Source organism: Polypterus senegalus, chromosome 2 (assembly GCF_016835505.1).
Source record: "Polypterus senegalus isolate Bchr_013 chromosome 2, ASM1683550v1, whole genome shotgun sequence".
NCBI lineage: Eukaryota > Metazoa > Chordata > Cladistia > Polypteriformes > Polypteridae > Polypterus > Polypterus senegalus.
Genome location: NC_053155.1, coordinates 304,937,765 through 304,960,203, shown reverse-complemented (window position 1 = coordinate 304,960,203; position 22,439 = coordinate 304,937,765). Strand labels below are relative to the sequence as shown.

Here is a 22,439-nt window from a genome sequence, read left to right as displayed (position 1 = left end):
GTAAGCAGAGGGATTCACTGATGAACAGGTTCTGCATAAACTAAATAAGACCCTGGAGGTAGAAAAATTAAGAAAAGAAGAAAACTGAAATGGTTTGGACGCATAGAAAGACATGAAAAGTACAAGATATTACGATACATTATAGATTGAAGGAAAATGTACAAGAGGAAGGAGAAGAACACCATGGATGATTGATAAAAGAAACAGGATGGGACTGAATAAAGAACAGCTGATACACATGATGGAGATATCACTATACTATTATCCAAACTCAGTCCCTGCAATGGCACCAACTAAAGTTCTAATGGAAGGGTGGGTCTGATTTTACATTTTATTATTACTATTTTTTTTTTTTTTATCTGGATTACTTGAATTATTGTTTTCTCTTGATAAAAGCTAGGTGAAAAGTAGTATATTCTGTGGTGAGAGACATGGTCGATAAAGGTTGAGCATGAAGAAGAAAACTGGAAAGAAGCAATAAGAATGACATGATGGATGGTTGGAGTATCATAAAGTGCAATGGAAGGTGAATGGGATAAAAGAAGGACTTGGTGTAAAGGTGAAAAGTGTCTTGCTGAGGAGAAACAGACTAAAGTAGTTTAGGCATCTGAAACAAAATGCTAATGAAAAATGGGTGAAAAGACGCACCAAGATGGAGGTGAAGAGGATGAGTCTGAAGAAGATGTGGTTGGAGATGGTGTCCGAGGTGGAAAGGATGAGTCTGAAGAAAGTTGGAGATGGTGTCTGATGATATGAAGAGAATAGATCTCACCCCAAAGGATGTCTAGGATCACTAAGAATAAAAGATTTGTTTGAGAGTAACCAGTTGACCTGGGTAAACCTAGAAAATTGCTGTTAAACCAGTAATGCTCTTAGTAATAGCTCTTCTGCTATTAAAAAATATAAAATCAACTTAAATATTTTTTTAGTCTTTTGTTTACAGCCCAGTGCCATAGTGATATTACACTGCCTGCCATATAAAGTGCCACAAGATTATGAGCACTGACTAATACACTGGAGTAAATGTTGTGGCTTGTTATAGCTGATTACTACTAAAATGTCCTGTGATGCCACACCTGTAAGGTGTCATTCTCCATCTACAGGAGACGAGGTGAGGGGTTGCTTTAAAAGGCCTAAAGCTATAACACAATGCTGCCACCTAGTGGGCCCAGCTATCTCTGCACCCACAGCATGCTTTGTAGCTGTGATATGCTTATTGGTGGGCAGTGTAAATCATAAGCAATCTGATTGTTGAGGAATCCCTAGCCATAAGAAATGTACTGCAATTCATGAGGTATTTCTCCATGGAATTCCAGAAAGGAGGGTGAGATCTTCTGACTGCCCCAACATCTGCACTGCTCCCTGTTTTATTCTAGGCCTGTTTGTCCTTTCGCACTCTCAGTTCTCCTTCTAACTGCACATTGTATTCCCTCATATTTTACACTTGACTCCACATTCCTGCGTTTCATTTTAAACATTTTTTAAACCTGTGGACCTTTTTGGCTGTCCCATCACAAGCTGTGTACACTAATAATAATAATAATAATAATAATAATAATAATAATAATAAAATTAATCGTATTTATATAGCACCTTTCCCATGCTGAAGGTGCTTAAACACTAGAAAAAAATCCAACTGCTTTATTTTTAATTATGAAGAGTTTTCCTCTTACTATAATCCATCCATCCATTATTCAACCCGCTATATCCTAACTACAGGGTCATGGGGGGTCTGCTGAATCCAATCCCTGCCAACACAGGACACAAGGCAGGAAACAAACCCTGGGCAGGGTGCCAGCCCACTGCAGGGCACACGCACACACACACACACACACCAAGCACACACTAGGATCGCCAATGCACCTAACCTGCATGTCTTTGGATTGTGGGAGGAAACCACGCAGACACAGGGAGGACATGCAAACTCCATGCAGGGAGGACCTGTACTATACATTTTTCTTTTGTTCATCACAAGGCATACGCATCACATTCCTTTATGTATTTCCTAAATTTGTTTTTTTTTTCCATGACATGCTTAGGGGTAGCTTAGACATATCCCAACAGCAGTGACCACAAAGCCAGGACCAACTCTGGAGTAGATGCCAGCCCAGTGCCATAGCCATGACACCATTTTAGCTGACTATGCACAATGGCTTCAGAAGGTATTGAGACCCCTTCACTTTCTGCACACTTTATAGTGTTGTAGGTTTAATTTAAATGGAAAAAATTGACATTTTGGACCATCAATCCATACTCAATAACCCATAATGACAAAGTGAAAACATGTTTTCATAAAGGTTTAGACCTTAGATTAGATTAGATAAACTTAATTCATTGATACGGAAATATAGATAGATAGATAGGAAAGGCACTATATAATAGATAGATAGATAGATAGATAGATAGATAGAATGAAAGGCACTATATAATAGATAGATAGATAGATAGATAGATAGATAGATAGATAGATAGATAGATAGAAAAAAACAATATTACATTAAATAGAAATAAAAATGCATGTAAAAGCAGACAATAACTTTGAATAATGTTAGCATTTACTCCCCCGGGTGGAATTAAAGAGTCACATAGTGTGGCGGAGGAACGATCTCTTTAGTCTGTCAGTGGAGCAGGACAGTGACAGCAGTCTGTCAGTGAAGCTACTCCTCTGTCTGGAGATGATCCTGTTCAGTGGATGCAGTGGATTCTTCATGATTGACAGGAGTTTGCTTAATGCCCGTCGCTCTGCTACAGATGTTAAACTGTCCAACTTTACTCCTACAATAGAGCCTGCCTTCTTAACAAGTTTGTCCAGGCGTGAGGCGTCCTTCATCCTTATGCTGCCTCCCCAGCACCCCACAACGTAGAAGAGGGCACTTGCCACAACCGTCTGATAGAACATCTGCAACATCTTATTGCAGATGTTGAAGGACGCCAACCTTCTAAGAAAGTACAGTCAGCTCTGACCTTTCTTACACAGAGCATCAGTATTGGCAGTCCAGTCCAATTTGTCATCCAGCTGCACTCCCAGGTATTTATAGGTATGTACCCTCTGCACAGTCACTTCTGATGATCACAGGGTCCATGAGGGGCCTGGGCCTCCTAAAATCCACCACCAGCTCCTTGGTCTTGCTGGTGTTAAGGTGTAAGTGGTTTGAGTCGCACCATTTAACATATAATATATTTAACATTTAATATATTTGAAATCAAATTAATTATAAAAGACAATTAAGCGTAGAAAGTGAAGGGGTCTGAATACTTCTTGTCCTTTAGCTGAAGGGGACACAGCGGTGTTGTCTTACACATCAAGTGTCGTGGTCCCTCTTTAGTGTAGAGTTTGTGTCTTCTCCCTGTGATCCTCTCTGTGTTGATCTGTGCACGATTAATATTATTTTAATAATAATTGCTGTAATAATATTCATTATAATCCAATCCAATAAAATAGAATCCAATAAACAAGAATAAAAAAGAAATACAAAACAAAGAGCAATTTTTTTTTATTGAATTGCGACCAACGTTAAAATCCTTACACTTGATTAGAGAACCTACCCCGATTAGCCCAAATATTAAAACCACCTGCCTAATATTGTGTGAGTCCCCCTTGTACCACCAAAACAGCCCTGACCCATCAAGGCATGGACTCTTTAAGACCTCTGAAGGTGTCCTGTGGTATCTGACACCAAGACTTTAGCAGCAGATCCTTTAAGTCCTGTAAGTTGCAAGGTGGCTCCTCCATTGATCAGACTTGTTTTTACAACACATCCTACAGATGTTAAACACCTTGAACTCTTCATCATGTTCCTCAGACCATTTCTAAATAACTTTTATGCAGTGTGACAGGGTGTATTATCCTGCTGAAAGAAACCAGTGCCATTAGGGAATACCATTGCTATGAAGGGGAGCATGTGGTCCACAAAAGAAGATTCAGAGGTGACCTGATTGAAGTGTTTAAAATTATGAAGGGAATTAGTCCAGTGGATCGAGACTTTAAAATGAGTTCATCAAGAACACGGAGACACAGTTGGAAACTTGTTATAAGTAAATTTCACACAAACATTGGGAAGTTTTTCTTTACACAGAGACACTAATAAGCTACCAAGTAGTGTGGTAAACAGTAGGACTTTAGGGACTTTCAATAATAGGCTTCATGTTTTATAGAAGAATTAAGTGGATAGGACTGGCAAGCTTTGTTGGGCTGAATGGCCTGTTCTTGTCTAGATTGTTCTAATGTTCAACCAATCTATCTTTAGGTGGTACATGTCAAAGTAACATGAACGCCAGGACATTGCCCAGAGCTTTACACTGTTTCTGCGTTTTTTCCCATAGTGCTGCCATTTCTTCCCTAGGTAAACGACACACACACACACCCAGCTGTCCACATAATCGTGATTCATCATATCAGGCCACCTTCTTCTATTGCTCCAATTCAGAGGCTCACATGATCATTGTAAGCACTTTCTGCAGTGGACAGGGCTCATCGATGGGCACTCTGACCGTTCTGCGGCTGGGTGCTCACACCTTTCTGCCATGGCCTCAATTAAGTCTTTCAGCTCTTTATGTTACAGTAACTCTTTTGTGGGATCGGACCAGATGAGCTAGCCTTTGTTCCCCACGCACACCAGTGTGTCACTGTCCCTGATGCACCGCTTGTCCATCCTTGAACTACTTTTGGTAGGTACTGACCACTGCATACTGGGAATACCCCCAGAAGACCTGCCATTTCAGAGATGGCCTGGCCCAGTCGTCTAGCCATCACAATTTGGTCCTTATCAAAGTCGCTCAGATCCTTATGCTTGCCCAACTTTCCTTTTTCCATCACATCCCCTTCAAGAACTGACTGTTCACTTGCTGCCTAACACATCCCACCCTTTGACAGGTGCCATTGTAACAAGATAATCAGTGGGATTCACTTGTCAACGGTTTGAATGTGTGCATATACAGTAAAAACTGATAATAATACAGTATACTCTGAATTTCTTTTGCTGGTTCCTTTTGACAGAGACTTCAACAAAAGCCATTGTTTCACACCCAATTGTATTGGTTTTCCTTTATTTCTGTTGTCCACACTTTGTGATTAGAAGACGCTAGAAACGACAGCTGTTGACTGTGATTGTTCAGTTTAGTTGCTATAGAAAATGAAGACTGGTAATAAGGTCCACTTTCATTTATTTTTTTTTGACTGTAGACATATATAAACAAAAGACCTGTGTCTGTGTGTGTGTGGGTATGGAGCAGTCCGCTCTGCTCATGCTCAACCACAGCCACCAGATGGCGCATGTATACACTTTTCAATTTTTTCGCCGCATGTGTGTACCTCACCTCTCACAACGAAATATGTGTGAGTGTGTATGGAGCAGTCCGCTCTGCTCACACTCAGCCACAGCCATGGAATTTGGTGGGAATTCTACGGAAGATGCAGAAGCTTATACAAGTGTGACTTGCACTTGGTGAGATGGGCACATGCATGCACTTTACATTTTTTTCAGCGCTTGCATGCACCTCACTTCTCATTCAACCCGAACAGGCAAACTTTGCTTTGCGGTATATGCACATTGTACGTTCACACAACGAGCTACCATACATTTTCCTGTCGAACTCAATTTGTGCCACAGCTGCAATCGACTACACGACCATCTCGGATAAGATACGACCTACCCCGGCCCTCTTACTTGACGTCTCGGCAAGTTCACCAATATAGTAAAACTGCGAGAGAGTCTTCAGGTTGCTTTTGGTCCAAAGACAAGGCACAGTTAGTTCTCGATATTTCATAGTGGGTGTGTATCACAGTTTTGTGTTCGTATTTTTCTGTAAAAGACACCATATTAAATGTGTGTGTATTGCATTCCTGAAATTATTTCTATTGCACTGTATAAAATAATAATTTGCTAATTTTTTTTTTGCATGATCATTTATCACAGCAGTTCCTTCTACTATGCTTAAGTTTACTGTCATTTTGTTTAAATTTCTTTAAGCCACATTTTCTGAAGGAAAGGGATTATAAAAACAATAATACTCAACTGCATCATTGCACAGATCTGTTCACCACAAAAATTGCTATATAAAATCAGTCAGATAATGGCACTCCCCTCCATTTTTGTTTAGTTCTGCGGCCTTTTTTATTAAAATGGCTTACATAACGTGACATTTTCACACCAATTCTAAGTTACAGGCCTGAACAGGGGACCACTCTCGCACCCACCCAAACTCACATACCTTTCGTTTATTATCACGATTGCACCCTACATGCCCTTTTCTGGGGACCTGAGAGGAAATCAGAGTACCCAATGAAAAATGGGGAGAACATGCACATTTTATACAAGACATCCATGGCTGGGTCCATGAGGTAGCAGCACTCCTGAGCTACCCATTTACCTCATTTGATTGTTATTTATTTATTTCTCGACTGATTTATTCTGTTCTCTTTAAAGAGCGGCCAACATTTCTGCGGCGACCGATAAACCAGGTGATACTTGAAGAGGAGGCAGTAGAGTTTCGATGTCAAGTCCAGGGAGACCCCCAACCTACTGTGAGGTGGAGGAAAGATGACGCCGATCTTCCCAGGGGCCGGTAAGATGAAAACAGGTTTTAATTAATTTCACAGTCAATTATATTCCCAGATTACAAAAAGGTCTTTATTAAGTCTGTCTTTCATACCTGTTGTTCATTCAAGCTGCACAGTTTCCAAGTATGACCAAACCGATTTGAGTTTGGACAAGGTAAACCTGAACTTTGAAGGATTCTGTTGCAATCCTGTTAACTAATAATGTTCAAATAAAGCCTGCAGCCATACAAGCTTGAGCTGTGATCTCCTGAATACTCCAAAGATAATGAAGCCGCTCTCGGCACTGGTGGCTCAGCGGGCCATTTTGTTTCCTCTGATCAGCACTAAAAACACATGTGACTTATTTACAGAATTGTATGTTGGGGATTTGGGGCCATCTATTAGTCGACAGAGCAATCTGACGTACTGGAAGTTTTAAAAGAGATTTCGACTACAAAGTGAATCCCTAGGAATATTTTGTGACACATCAGAATTGGGACATTCACAGCTGCATCTCATGGCTTGATGTTATGTAGGATAACCAAAAGTGTTTGTTAAGTTCTTCATAATTACTGGCCACATTCTCTGGGCGAACACCAAATTAACAACATTTTGGACAAAAATCTTTGCATCCCTTCACATCAGACAGCCTTGGTGTCACAATCCCTCCTAATCCATTAACAGCTGTGTTTGGTGGACACCCAAATGGCCTTAAAGTGGAGAAGGACAAACAAACTGTACTTTCTTTTATCACACTACCAGCATGTAGACTTGTCTTGCTCAACTGGAAGAATCCCATCCCACCACTCTTAAGTCAGTGGGTAACCGATGTTCTATACTACTTGAAATTGGACAAAAATCTAATTCTCACTTAGAGGATCTGTACAGAACTTTTGTAAAATATGGCAGAATCTAATCAGTAACATTTAAGAATAAGCTTCCATTTTGGGGGAAAAGAATACCCTCCTTTTCTAGAGTAGGTTCGGTTGGTGGCTCCTCTCTCTTTCTCTTGCGTGGCAGTCGAATTTTGCTTTGATCTGTTAAATTTGACTTGACTGTATGGAATGTTATCTGTTTCTAATTAAAATCAATAAAAATATATAAAAAAACTTCTTGATAATTACTGTCGAATTAAATGACTTCTAGATGCCCTTTAGGTAGTCCCAGTTTTAAAGAGTTATTAGAGTTTTTATGTCTTTAGTGGTGGTTGAAGCGGCTCCCCACTCACTATGTAAAACACTTTGAATAGTGACAAAAGCATCATATAAATGTAAAGTTGTTATTATTATTATCATTATTATGAAGAAGAAGATGAACAACAACAAATTTGCTATGGTCTTGTTACATAGCAGTAACTGATTAATAATATCCTATGCGTATCGCCAATTCTGGAGTCACTGGTGATTTATCACTAAACAAAGCCTTTCTTAAGGTCTTGTTCCACATAACTTAAGTGACTCATACATTTCTTGTAGGTTCTGATAAAAGGAATGTAACAGAATTTTAGAAACGAGCCAGTAAAACCCACAGATCTACGGTTCTAAAATAAAGTTGGATCATAAAGAGCAAGCTGAAGTCTTCCATTTTGGTAACACAGTCTTCTGATTTCACCTTTAGGAAATACTTTGTCACAGCGATCACACTGGTCATCTAATTTTCCTAAGCAGTGTTCTTCGAACAGACGTGATTGCATATGGTTGAAGGTATCAAGTATTTGATGATCAACAACACATTATTATGTTTTTAATGTTAAAGCACACAGCATGACATTGAGAATATCTGTTATGTTTCATCCAGGGTTTCTCCCCTGGATGGAGTTCAGAATTCTTTTTTTGTACATTTTATTATCTGTAAGTTTATTATTTGTATAATAAAGTCTGCCCACGTAGTAGTGAAATAGGACAAACTTATTTGTACAGCAATATTTGTATAATAAATAATACTATTAATAATACTAATAATAATCTACTTATTTGTATAATAAAGTCTGCCCACATAGTAGTGAAACAGGACAAATTTTAAAAATCAATAAAAAAAAATGTAATTCTGGCTAAGCAGAAGGTAGGTACACTCAAACGTTGCTACTGTATCTGATCATGTTCTGCTCTGACGGGAGAGTGTCCCTGCGTGGGGAGAAAAACACATGGCTGTGATATCTCTGCCAATCAGGAGCTACCCTCTAAAACACATGGAGCTCTGATCTCTCTCTCAAAAACGTTAAATATTACTCCTTAACAATCTGTCGATGATAATGTCTGTTGAACAAACAGGTATCACTAATTAAGCAGAGGCGAAGTACGCTCCAACAGGTAATGAGAGGTAGAGTGACACGAACGGAGACTGGTGCGTGTGTGAGGAGGGCCCCGCCCACATCCCCCTCCCCTTGGTCCGCTGCGTGTCTCTCAGATTTATGCAAATAAAATCAGTACTGCAAGCGAACTATGATACTTAGCACAATGGGAGAACTCACAAAATCAACCAGAATGTTCAAGCAAATTCTAGAAAAACAACGATCTAAATCCATTAAGTAGTTCTCTCATGAAAAGCAGACAGACATACAAACAGACAGCCAGACTTTGTATTTTATATATTTATATACTGTGAGTATATATATATATATATATATATATATATATATATATATATATATATATATATACATAAAAACAATATATATATATATATATATATATATATATATATATATATATATATATATATATACACACATACATACATACATAGATAAATTAAATTCTTTGTCAGCATTGTTGATCATTTAGTTTCCATGCGCCAATGCTTTTTCGGCCTTGTTCAATTTGTTTTGTGGGTGGTTCCCCAAGAGGCTGGGAGACCTGTCCATCTCCATCTAAGAAGAGACTTCAGCCATTATAAAGGCAGTCCCTTGCGGTTCATTTCAATGCACTTGGAAGTGCTGGTGGGTTCTTGCGTTTAGCTGTGTGCTTTTATGGATTCCAGATTTTTCTTTGGGATGTGTTGACTCCTGGATTGCCTATTTCAGGATACTCCTTTTGTGGTCTTTGGAGCTTTATTGTTTTCAGAGAACTTTTTGTACAATGAATATTTTATTTATAAAGGTGTCTTGTTTCCCCTGGGTTACAAAAGTCAAAGATTCATGACCCCTTTCTCGTTTGGGGGTTTTTGCTACAGTTTTTGGGGCTTTATGGTTAGGTTTTCCCAAGGTCATGACAACATCGCTTGAGTTACTGTTTTTTGCTGGATGATTCTGCTGGATCTACTTTGTCAATATCTTTGAGAATTCGAAAGACCTGGATTAGGTCCCCATGGAGTCTCTTCTGCTCGAGACTAATCAGGTTTTATTCTTTGAGTCTGTCACAGTAGGACATGTCCTTAAGTCCCATGATGCACTTGGTTGTTCTCCTCTGTGCAGCTTCAAGTGCTGCTATGTCTTTCTTGTAATGTGGTGACCAGAACTGCACACAGTACTACAGATGTGGTATCACTAGTGCAATATGTATCCCGAGCATAGCATCCCTCATTTTAATTCAACAGTTTTTAATAATATAATCAAACATTTTATTTTTGAAAGCTTCTGCACGTTGCTTAGATGACTAAAATAGCGTGTCAAAATAAACCATTCAGAGGTTGCTTTCTCTATGACAGCGTCTCCCATCTTGTGTTTATAATCGACATTCTGTTTGCCTATGTTGCAGCACTTTGCACAGTTCTGAAGCTTGTCCAGGTCATCTTGAATTGTTTTTGCTGGTGTCTGCCATTCTTCCGATTTTACTATCATCTGCAAATTTCAGTTTGCTATCAACATCGAAATCTGCATCACTTACATAAATCAGAAAAAATAACGGTCCAAGGACAGACCCCTAAGAAACTCTTCTGGTGACCACACTCCACATGGAGCATTCTTCTCTTATCTATATTTTGTGTCTCCTGCCAGTTAACCAACTTTAGATGCAGTTTAGTAAGTTACCACTGCTGCCTACAGCTTATAGTTTGAAGATTAATCGATCATTCAAAGCTTTTTGAATGTCTAAGTAAATTCTGCCATACATTATACATTTGTCAGCTATCGCAGTTCTGAAGGATAGTTTGGCAAGATCTTTCAGAAACCCCTGCTGCCTGTTATTTACTATATTATTTTAATAAAGGTACTTTTCTAATTTATTTTTTATCATTGTTTCCATAACTTTGCATGGTACAGAAGTAAGACTTATTGCTCAGTATTGTCAGTACCGTTTTGTCTCTGTTCTTAAAGATTCAGGTCACATTTGCAACTTTCCAGTTCTCCGGTGCTTCTCCTTTCTCAAATAAAACAATAAATTAAAAAAGTTAACCTTGGGACTCATTTCTGTGATGAAGACACTAGTACGTTATTTGCTTTGTATATCGAAATGCACCCCAACTAAATATTTCTCCCATTTTCCTGTCATGGATGAAACAAATCGTTGAAAATGTTGGTTCCATTTTATATAAACATCTACACGCATCCACTAAATGACATTTAAGACTCATACAGTAATGTCTTACAAGTAGTTTAAAAGTAAGAAGCTCAGCTAATAATCAGCTTTTTAAGGAGTGAATGCTACAGAAGATGATGCTCTTATAATCAATCACTTTCAAACCCCAAAAGTGAAAGGGAAGCAGCCAGCATGTAAACAGCGTGGAGCTACTTTGTCACTGCTGTAACTACATTAAAAGAATTCAAACGTGAGTTTTATTAGAAAGAAGCCTGAGACTGAACAAGTAATTCTGTGCAATAGATGGGCTGCTAAGGAGGAATTCAGGATGTATTTTACAGGAGTGTTTGACAGGATTAAAATTTAAAGGTGAAAGAGTTAAGCTTCTTGAGCTGAGCTGCAGATCCCGCAGTAAGCAGATCTGTTTTGCTGATAGTCAGTTGACGGAAGCTGGCAGGCATCCAGGCGTTTGTGTTATAGGCCGTCTAAACGGAGATTAGCATCCACCCCAAAGTTTAATAAAAATGGATAAAATAACTGGAATGCAATGTGATATCTGGAAAACCATGGAGCTAACAGGCTTCAGAGGAACTTTTACAAAAAAATTCATTTAGATTGCACAATGTTGTCGAGGTAGCTCAGTGCTTGTAAAATGAGGATTGTGAATGGCAAACATTTTAATGTTTTGTAAAGTAACATTAGTTATAATGTATTTGCGCCAGAATTAAATGCAGCCCAACTTGTCAGCTAAATTGCAACACAATGCATATGCAAGTGCTTTGGGTGAGACGTAAAATGTAAAACCCCGGTCCCGACTCTCTCTGTGGTGATTAAAGATCACCAGGGCATCCTTTGTAAAGAGCAGAGTGAATCCCGATGTCCTGGCTAAATTGTTCACCACGGCCTAGTCATTCTGACCCCCTAATCATCTTCTGTCTTTAGTTGGCTAACTTTCTTTGTCAGTCCTTCACTACCTAACAGCTAATGTGTCATGAGAGTACTGACACAAAATGGCTGCTGTCGCATCATCCAGGTGGATACTGCACATTAATGGTGGCTGAAGTGGCGTTCCACTCACTATGTACAGCAATTTGAATAGTGAGTAAAGAACTATATAAATGTGAAGAATTATTATCATTATCATTATTATTATTATTAAGTGGTGGTTCAATTTTTTCTTGGTTTTATCATGTCATAACTAAAAGCAAAGCAAAACATGTAGCATTTGGCTTAGCGGCTTCTCTGGGTATATTGCATTTTGATTTAAGACCATGCATTAATCATGACAAACATGAAAGTAATTAAATGGTCAATCAGCATCAAAAAGTCTATCTATCTATCTATCTATCTATATATATATATATATATATATATATATATATATATATATATATATATATATATATATATATATATATATGGACAGTTTGACATCCGTGGCAGAGCAATGGGAGCTGAGCAGGCTCCTGTCAATCATGGAGAACCCACTGCATCCACTGAACAGGATCATCTCCAGACAGAGGAGCAGCTTCAGCGACAGACTGCTGTCACCGTCCTGCTCCACTAACAGACTGAGGAGACCCCACACTATGCGACTCTTCAATTCCACCCGGGGGGTAGACGTTTAACATTATACAATTTTATTGTCTGTTTTTCTTGCATTTTTATCACTCTTTAATATTTTTTTTATCAGTATGCTGCTGCTGGAGTATGTGAATTTCCCCTTGGGATTAATAAAGTATCTATCTATCTATCTATCTATCTATCTATCTATCTATCTATCTATTATGGCCAGGTATGGCAAGACAGACGACTAATGAATAGTTGAAACACCAACTGGGTTGTCTCATTTTGTAACAATTCCTTTGTGGAAACAACAACTATCTATTATATAGTGACTTTAACTTCTATCTATCTAATCCTGCCAACTACGCTATCTATCTATGATAGATATGTAAGATGTCGTCAAGTGCTAGTAACCTCAGCACCAACCTCAGACGAAACGTTTATACACAAGCAAAATAACAAGTGTGTGATTGCACCAGATTGAACAGAAATCTATAAAGCTGTCGGCTATTGTAAAATTTCCTATTTACTGTAGGTATGTCAGACTTGTCGTCGGATTTCCTTCCCATAGGTCGGTTGTCATTCAAGTGAACCGCTGCCCTCTTTTTAAAGCTCCTGGTCCAGAAGGGGTGGGGTTAGTGTCTCTTTCTGGGCATCTTCTCTGGGCTCTGCATGGAAAAGTAGACAAGGTGGTTAGCGATCGTGCCCCCTGGTGTCTTGGGGTGGTAGTGCTTACCTTTTGATTAGCCCTTTGGGTGACCCTCTGGCGCACAACGGTAACAAAAGCTAAGAAAATGTGATATTGACTGTTTTCTTTTTAGTTGTCAATCTCATTTTAATGAACTTACTTATATTTTAAAGATAACCTTTTAATTTCAGCTTATCAAAATAAGCAATCCAATATCTAGAGAACCTTTCAAACTATTAAGTCACGTTAAGCAACCTTGAAAATGGACGGTGAACGATTTTCAAACAAGGCCGCTAATGCATAACAAACCCCCCCGCATTTTACAAAGAAAAGCTAAAAAGCAAGTCAACGTTTTTTCTTCTTTTTTTTTTGTTGTTTCCCGCTCACTTGATTAATGAGTCCTTAATCATCCACATTTGTTTTACACATACACCTGTTTTGCTGCAGACTTTTGGGCTGAATTTTTCCTAATCAAGGATTATTGGTTTTCTGCTGCAGATTTTGTTCATTAAATCAACAGAGTCACTTATTAACTCTGAAGGCTGGGGGTTTTATTCTGTACTTGAAAGCATCATTATGTTAGAGTGGTGCTATTGATTTATGTGTTAATATATACAGTCTGATTTAGCTAGTGTTTCGTGTCTGTTTTCCCCATTTAGTATATTATTTTAGTCAACTTTTGATCTCTTTTTCAGTTACAGTGCATAAAAAAAAACAAGTAATAAATAGAATAACAAAAAATCAAATTACAAATTTCGGTTGTGATATTATAAAACACTAGCTGTGTAAACCCGTGCTGTAAAAAGCCAGAGGTCCTAGAAACTATTGAAATCATCAGAAAAAAAATTGAAATGTAGAGATGTCAGGTAATCGAAAGGAACTACTCTGAGCATCTCTCTCCTAGGAGGATTTGTTTTGCCGACGTGCTCACTTCACTTGTGCATTAGCGGTGGGTGGAAATTTAAAAGAGGTACCGTTTTGCAGATGTTAGCGGCTAAGCGACTTTGTCTTTCTTCAGAGGTTTCGTTTTGCTGACGTGCTCGCCTCGCTTGTGTATTCCCAATTTCAGTTTTGATATTATAAAATATATTGCAGGAGTTGATCAATCTAGTAGGTGTGTGGGTGTGTGTGAGTGTGTCTTACCTATTACACTTCAATGGAACAAAGAAGAACTTTTAGTGGAAAAGACTGGGAAATCATTTACAAAACTGTGCATGGAGTCAAACATGAAAATATTTCAATTTCAAGTTGAGGTCACGTCAGGTTTCAGGATGGCAGTCACGTTCAGCTCACAGAGACACGTCCCCTTCTGCCAGACCGTAGTATATCACAGAAAAAACAGAAAGGGCGGAGTTATGTGCCCCCCTTGGGGGTATCTTCTCGATCGATGTGGCCAGAGGAAATGGCAAGGACATGGTTAAAAACAGCGCCCCCTATCTCCCTGAGGTGCTACTACATACCTTGGAGGAGCCCTGAGGATGATCCACAGATGCATGTGTGATAATGCCCTGAGCCTTTCAAGGAAAAGATAATTTGAGAACAGAATATTTTCAACGACTTTTCAATGCTGTTACCATCAAGATAGGCACATTTTCTTAAAAAAAAAATGATACAAAATCTTCGTCAGTCAATTTGTCCCCCTCCTCAACCACAGCTTGAATGAGCTCATTGTGAGATTTGAAAATGAACCCATGTAGAGAGAAATTCGAGTTTGATTTTTTTTTTTATATCAACCAAAAATCGCAGGGTTTTCAGTCAGGGTAATAGGAAGCGGGGGGCTCTGCCAACTCAACACTAGATTACTGAACGGTCTTGACAGCGTGAGCTGGAGTGTTTATGAAGTGAAGGAAAGGCACTACCATGGACGACCTCTCTCCATTCCGTGACAAACTTTGGGCAAGATGACTTCCGATTTAGCTGTCGCTGTGGCTCCTTCCTCCAGTGGCACTCAAGTGATGAGACATTTCCAAGACAAGGAAAAAAAAATAATGGCAAACTTTGTTCTGCCAGTCGACTTGCAGCACTTGGCCTTGACTGGGGTCTTGGAGCTCTTGGGGGAGTCACACTTTTGACTGATTTTTAGTTTCAGGCCTGAAAAAATCCAATTTCACAGGCCAGCCTTTTGAATGTTTGCAAGAAAGACTCATCAGAAACTGACTTGACACTGCTTCCGTTCTTTTTTGGACCCAGCAGGCTAAAACCTTTCAAAAATTCAGCTCCATGTTAGAATTAAACTTTTTTTTTTAATACAGCAATTATGGTGCTCTCCAGGAAAATCAACGTGAACACCACACTCTCTCTGATCCCTAGCTGGTTGCTGGAGGAGGCGGTCGGCCCATCAACCAGTATGCTGATGTTGGCGCTGCAGGATTTCGGACTCACTTCATGATACTTTTCCATGTTTTATGATTCATGGCGATGGTCCTGGTGTGGTTCAGGTCAAGTCGTTGGATCATCAGAGCTTCCTCTAATTATTTGTTTCACATTTGTTTGGCGCAGTCTATTGTATCTTCCACTGGGTGGGTTGCTGTCTCCAGAGGAGTCTGTGTTAGACTGTTTATGCTCACATGGCCAAACTACCCCAGCCTTTCCTGTTGGATTTGTTCTTCCATGGTTGGTTGCTGTTGACATCTTGCATTGGTGATGCATTGATTGCATTAGTGATGCAATTGCAAAGTGAGACTCTCAGAATCTGTTGCAGACATCACATTTAGAATAACTTGAGTTTGTTCAGATCCAGCTTGAGCAAGATCCATGTTTCTGAACCATAAAGGAGGACTGTCAGGATCAGCATCCAGAAAAGGTGAAGCTTGCTCTTCAAATATAAACACCAATAGAGCTCAAGAATTACTGATGACTCAGGACTTTCCGAATGTCCCTTGCATGTACTGTAATGATATTCTCTGGTTTATTTTTGAATATGACCAATTGTGGCTGAAATGGTTAATAAACAAAAATATCTCCAACTTTTGTTTTGGAAAAAAACTTTCCACTGTTATCAAAAAGGTAATTCATGAAGATCAGATGAAAATGCTAAATGGTTCTTTATATACACATAGATATACACAAATATCTCAGTCCACGGAGTGAGCAATCAACAATACAATTCATTCTCTTTAATACTTTCCTATTATCATTACCTGATCTAATACATCACGGCATCTGACTCTTAATATGTGGAATTCAACCATTTTAGCCAAACAACTATGTTAAATTATCAGTTATGTTAAACTCCACTTTGTTAATAGGGGTGTCCTACAGGATTTCCCATTGATGTTATCACCTCTTCATAACAGGAGTGTTTGGGTTTTCTCACTAGTTAGTTCTCACTTTTTAAGGGGGTGTTTATTACTCATTTACTTCATTTTAACCTTAGCAATTACCTTGATAGTTCCTCTTAAGATGAGGCAACCCTCACATGCTGAAGCTTTAAATCACGTTTAGTTAACACTTTAGTTACCTTTCATTTTCCTTATGCTTTTATTAATCCATTGATATGAGTTAATTTAAATATATGCTTGTATTGAATTGTAAAAATGTTCATGTATTGATTATAAATATATGATTAAAATTCTATACTTTCAAAACAGTTTAATTAATAAATAACAATAATAATAATAATAATAATAATAATGCCGCATTTAAATTTGTCCCATAATGCACCTCAGTGTTAGACTATTCATACAATTTCTAACTTGTTTGTCATTATTTTAGTAGGAAATTTGAATACGCTAAACCAGCAATAACATAGAATGTTAAAGCTGGTAAAAGTTTTATTTTGAGAACCTTTATTAATAAATATACTATTGATTTTTCTACATCCCTTTAAAGTTTTTTTAGCTATTGTTTCAAAGCCACTTCCTCATAAAGCTGTAAAGAGAGTAAATTATCATGTATTGACTAAAAATATTTGATTAATATTTTATAGTTTCAAAACAGTTTAATAAATAATAATAATAATAATGCCTCGCAGTTAGGAGACCCGGGTTCGCTTCCCGGGTCCTCCCTGCGTGGAGTTTGCATGTTCTCCCCGTGTCTGCGTGGGTTTCCTCCCACAATCCAATGACATGCAGGTCAGGTGGATTGGCGATTCTAAATTGGCCCTAGTGTGTGCTTGGTGTGTGTGTGTGGGTGTGTTTGTGTGTGTCCTGCGGTGGGTTGGCACCCTGCCCAGGATTGGTTCCTGCCTTGTGCCCTGTGTTGGCTGGGATTGGCTCCAGCAGACCCCCGTGACTCTGTATTCAGATTCAGCGGGTTAGAAAATGGATGGATGGATGGATAATAATAATAATAATAACAAGAATAATGCATTTAAATTAGTCCCATAATGCACCTCAATGTTAGGCTATTCATACAATTTCTAACTTGTTTGTCATTTTTTAGTAGGAAATTTAAATACACTAAACCAGCAAGAACACACAATGTTAAAGCTGCTAATAGTTTAATTCTGAGAACCTTTATTAATAAATATCCTATTAATTTTTCTACGTGTCTTTAAAGTATTCTGAGCTATTGTTTCAAAGCCACTTCAAAACATTTTAATTAACAATAATAATAATAATAATAATAATAATGCTTTTAAATTAGTCCCATAATGCACCTCAATGTTAGGCGTTTCATACATTTTCTAACTTGTTTGTCAATATTTTAGTAGTAAATTTAAATACCCTAAACTAGCAAGAACATAGAATGTTAAAGCTGCTAATAGTTTAATTTTAAGAACCTTTATTCATAAATATCCTGTTAATTTTTCTACATGCCTTTAAAGTATTCTGAGCTATTGTTTCAAAGCCACTTCCTCATAAAGCTATAAAGTGCGTGTCAAGTTTCAGTATCTTATTTGAATTAAGTGCTGTATTACTAAAAAAGAGAAGATAAATTACAATAAAACTGCAGCACAAAGCAAAAGGCAGCACAATTTTAAAAATATGTCTATTTATAGCCTATCAGCCCTCATTCATCCCAAATTTTATACCTCATCCTCCCCCCCAACATCTGGAAAACTGAAGACCCAAAAACAAAAGGTGACACTAAGCCATTAACATGCACAGAGTGGTGTATCTGCACCCACACTTTGAAGCCATTAACCATAAATGCAAGCAGAGCACCGGCTAAGCAATGGCCAGTCTTGCTAATTCGGTTCACTATTGAGAGCAGGAGAGGGGTGGTCCTCTTTCCCTCTTTTATTAAATAAAAAAAAAAACACAAAAATGTAGGACTATTTGAGGAGGCTGCTTTCCTGTCACGTTAATTAATGCATAAAGAGTACAGTAAGTGAAGAGAAATTAGAATGCAGGCAGTGACATGACAATTTAAATAGGGGTTGTCACCAAGCAGTCGGCATTGTGTTGTACTGGGTCAGGCCGTGACATGTTCCAATTATTTAATCAAAACAAAGAGCGATTTCAGAAAACACTAAAAGAAATTTGCTATTAAAAGCTTTGAATGGAGCATCGAAGAAAATGAAATTCTGATGTGTGTACGATTTCTCCTGCTCTTGCAATACTCAAAATATATGTTTATTGTCATGATTTATTGCCATGGCATGATCTTGAAATATAATACCTTATGTTGTTTTAATGTGCAGTGAAAACAGAATTTAATTGGGCCGAAAAAAAAAGAAGTGCTGAGATAGGTATAATGAGAGGAGGCTAAAAGTGATACCCTGTTCCTTAGCAGCCTGTGAGATAAGAGGTGGAATGTTGCTAATGTCATTGATTGAACAGCAGAGTTTGAATTCCAAGTTTATCATGTCAACCTTGAGTCTGCACACTTGGGTCAAGTGAGCAAAGGGAGCTTTTTTCTTTTTTTTTTTGATGTGCAAGCTTTTCTTTTGAACTCCAAGGCCATTGATTTCATTTTTTATATACTTTATAAGCCAGAGATGCATCTGGTTGTGTGTGTTTCTTATTAAATGAGCTCAGTATTTCAGCTGTTTTTAAATATGAAGTGTCATAGGTGATATGAGAAAGCTGGCATCCAAACTGGGATGAATGGTCTCCTCACCCATTTGGGACACCCGTATAATGTAAGAACGCAGATGAATGGACATCCTGGACAGGTTGGTTAGTGATCCCTCTCCCGGGTTGGAATGTTGTCATAGTGGAAGGACATTAGGGAGACTGCCTACCATGGGCTTTTCCTCAATACACTGGGCCGTAGCATCATTCTGCAATGACTCCCATTTAAACACACACAAGGAATTAATTGGAGTTATAGTTCTGGTTGGCAGCCCTGCTGGAGCCTTTGGGTACCACTAAAGGGAGCTTCTCTGCCAGAGAGAGGCTCCATCCAACCCAGAAGTGCTTCCAGGTACCAACCTTAAGCTCCAGGGTCGGGTTGAAAAGGAGTCGCTGCATCTACACCATCAGGACAGGAGTGGGTTGAAACTCACCTGGGAGGAGTGGAGGAGGAAGAAAGATGAAGACTGTGAAAGGCATTTTGAAAAATAATTATAGTTTATTTGAACCACGTTGATGTAGTTGTGTCTGGGGTTTGGAGCTCGCTGATACCTTCTATAGGGCACATAGGTTAGAAGAAGGTACAGTGGGTAGCGCTGTCGGATCACAGATTCTGCATCCCAGGTTTGAGTCATTGTCTTTATCTGCGCAGCGTATGTAGGTTTTCCTTTGGTTATTTAGGCTTCCAAAATGCTCCACAAAACCCAGGCCAGGACTTTCACCAGCCTACCCAGAAAAATTCCCATCCCAATCTAGCTTACTCTAACTGCTGTGTCCAGCGTGGCAGGCCTCAAATATAAGAAACTGGCTTACATACGGTAACTACATACAGTAAGTCGCAAAATACGAGGTGCACCTGTTTAATAATGAGACTCGGCTTCTGTGGATCAAACCACATTACGCAGGTTAGAGCTGGGTGGGGGACATTGACCTTGGACAAGCATAAGCAAGCCTTGAAAGTTTATCCATTTGCTGCTGTTGTTGCAAAATGGCTACCAAATCTTTTCAGATGCTTTCTGAGGTTTACGGGGATGAATACATGTGTGTTTTAGTGGCAGAAAAGAGTTTTGAGGAGGTCAAGAGGATGTTGAAGACGATGAACATCCTGAATGCCCACGCATGTCAAAAACCCATTAGAACGTTCGAAAAGTACACAAAAACATTCAAAATTGACAAATCGTCATCAGAAATGGCCCACTTCGATAGACTACTTTTGCAAGACAAGTTAAACATGATAAACGTATGTGCCAAAGGTGTCCTGAGCTTCTGACACCCTACTAAAAAGAAAATCACAAGTGAATTTATGCTGACATTTTAAGATAAAATAAGTTGTTCACATTTCAATCATGTTGTGTTATTTGTTTGCTATCATCGTTTGAAGTTAACGTGCTTTTGTTGTGCACTGGAAAAATGATTGGTTTGTATATCCAGCAACGTATCAATTTGAAACTGATGATAGATAGACAGATAGATAGATATGAAAGGCACTATATAATAGATAGATAGATAGATAGATAGATATGAAAGGCACTATATAATAGATAGATAGATATGAAAGTCACTATATAATAGATAGATAGATAGATAGACAGATAGATAGATATGAAAGGCACTATATAATAGATAGATATGAAAGGCACTATATAATAGATAGATAGATAGATAGAGAGTGAAAGACACTAGATAAATAGATAGATATGAAATGCACTATACAATACCGCTAATGCACAACCAAATGTGACTGAAGTGCCAGAATCCATGGTTTCTAGGAGCCTGGGCTTTTTAAAGCACAGGCGTACACAGCTAGTATATTATAAAAATATTATAGCAAACAACAACCTCCTCAAACACACACAAGAATTAATAAAAAGACTTAGCTAATGATAAGAGAGCAGTCCTAGTGAGCCACTATGAAGGCACATAAGAATGTGCAGCATTATTCTTCATTCTCTGGTCCTTTACTACCTCCAGCAGGTCCCATACCTGAGCCTATCCTCCAAGTTTATTTGCAGAAGCTGTCACTGAATGTTCAAGATAGAGAAAACACTTTGTGGATTAATTTATTCTTGTATGAGCAAATTCAATCTAGAATACATAAAAGCAACAAATGCATCTTATTTAATGCTTTTCAAATACCTCACCGCCGGGAGAGTTGCTTTTTATAGAAATGTTGTGATTAAACAAGACAGAATATAAGGCAAAATGAAAGTCTATGTGGACAACTAGAGGATCTCTTATAGCATCTCTAATTTGAGGATACTTCATCATCAAAATACATATTTTACCTTAACAAATAAAATGCAGAGGGTGTTATCAAAGTGAAGGAAAAGACACCTTTGGCCCACCTGAAGATATACCAGTTTTAAGACGGGCCTGTCTTCACTATTTGCCTTGTGAGGTGGTTTGTGCACCTGATCACTTCCTATCATTTCTTTATCTCATGTTCATGTTTATTTTTTGTATACCTTCCTTATTCTAATTCTTCACTAAACTAACTATTGATTTCGGACACTGCTTGTGCCCCATGTGAGATTTACTTTCATTGTCACCCTGAGATCCACCTCTGGGATCAAGAATACAATCTGAAAATGCAAGCGCTCCCTCTGCTGGCCACAGGCAGTACACCTGTCTCAAATTCTCCTTTTAGAGGTAAGCCTTAACAGGTAGATGTGCCCATACATTCTCTATGGGAACATCTTGCTGTCACCTATCGCTTGGGGGACATCCTGTAAACACTCAGTACTGAACACCTTGGACCGACACAGTAATATTCATTGCATTTGTAAGTGCATGTTTTTATTATTAGCGTCATGTAAGACTCCATCCTTTTTTCATGCCACATTAGTATGTATGTGTATGAGTTATCTGCCTCACTAACAACAAAAATCTTCATATTTGAGAGATGACTCTAAAAGCAAGAAAATACTGTAGATGCAATAGTTGCATCGCATTTTGCTCTGGTGGACAGCAAACAGTTCATCAGCTGTACATGATTAGATTGAGAAGGCAAAAAAAGCACGACAGCTAGGTTTTGCAGCTTTCGCAGCTATTGCTGGCGCTGCTGCACCAACAGCTGTTGGCCCAGAAGTGATGGGACCAAGACCTGTTGTCATAGTTGTAGCTCTCCTCCATCATTGTTTTTATGCACTGCCGGTGCCAGCTGATAACGTCAGCACTCATCCCATTTGTATAGGCCAAAAAACACACAAACTCTGATCTGACCGTTCTCATGG

The 22,439-nt window shown here is 38.5% G+C and overlaps 1 protein-coding gene across 5 annotated transcripts in view; it reads left to right on the top strand.

The window, feature by feature from the left end:
* The window catches only part of robo2 (roundabout, axon guidance receptor, homolog 2 (Drosophila)), a 748,943-nt gene that overhangs the window by 471,178 nt on the left and 255,326 nt on the right, over positions 1-22,439 (top strand). For all 5 annotated transcript variants that reach the window (XM_039745871.1, XM_039745870.1, XM_039745867.1 and 2 more), the window contains exon 5: positions 6,426-6,564. In XM_039745871.1, the coding sequence (XP_039601805.1) occupies positions 6,426-6,564 (139 nt within the window). The remainder of the gene's footprint in view (positions 1-6,425; positions 6,565-22,439) is intronic.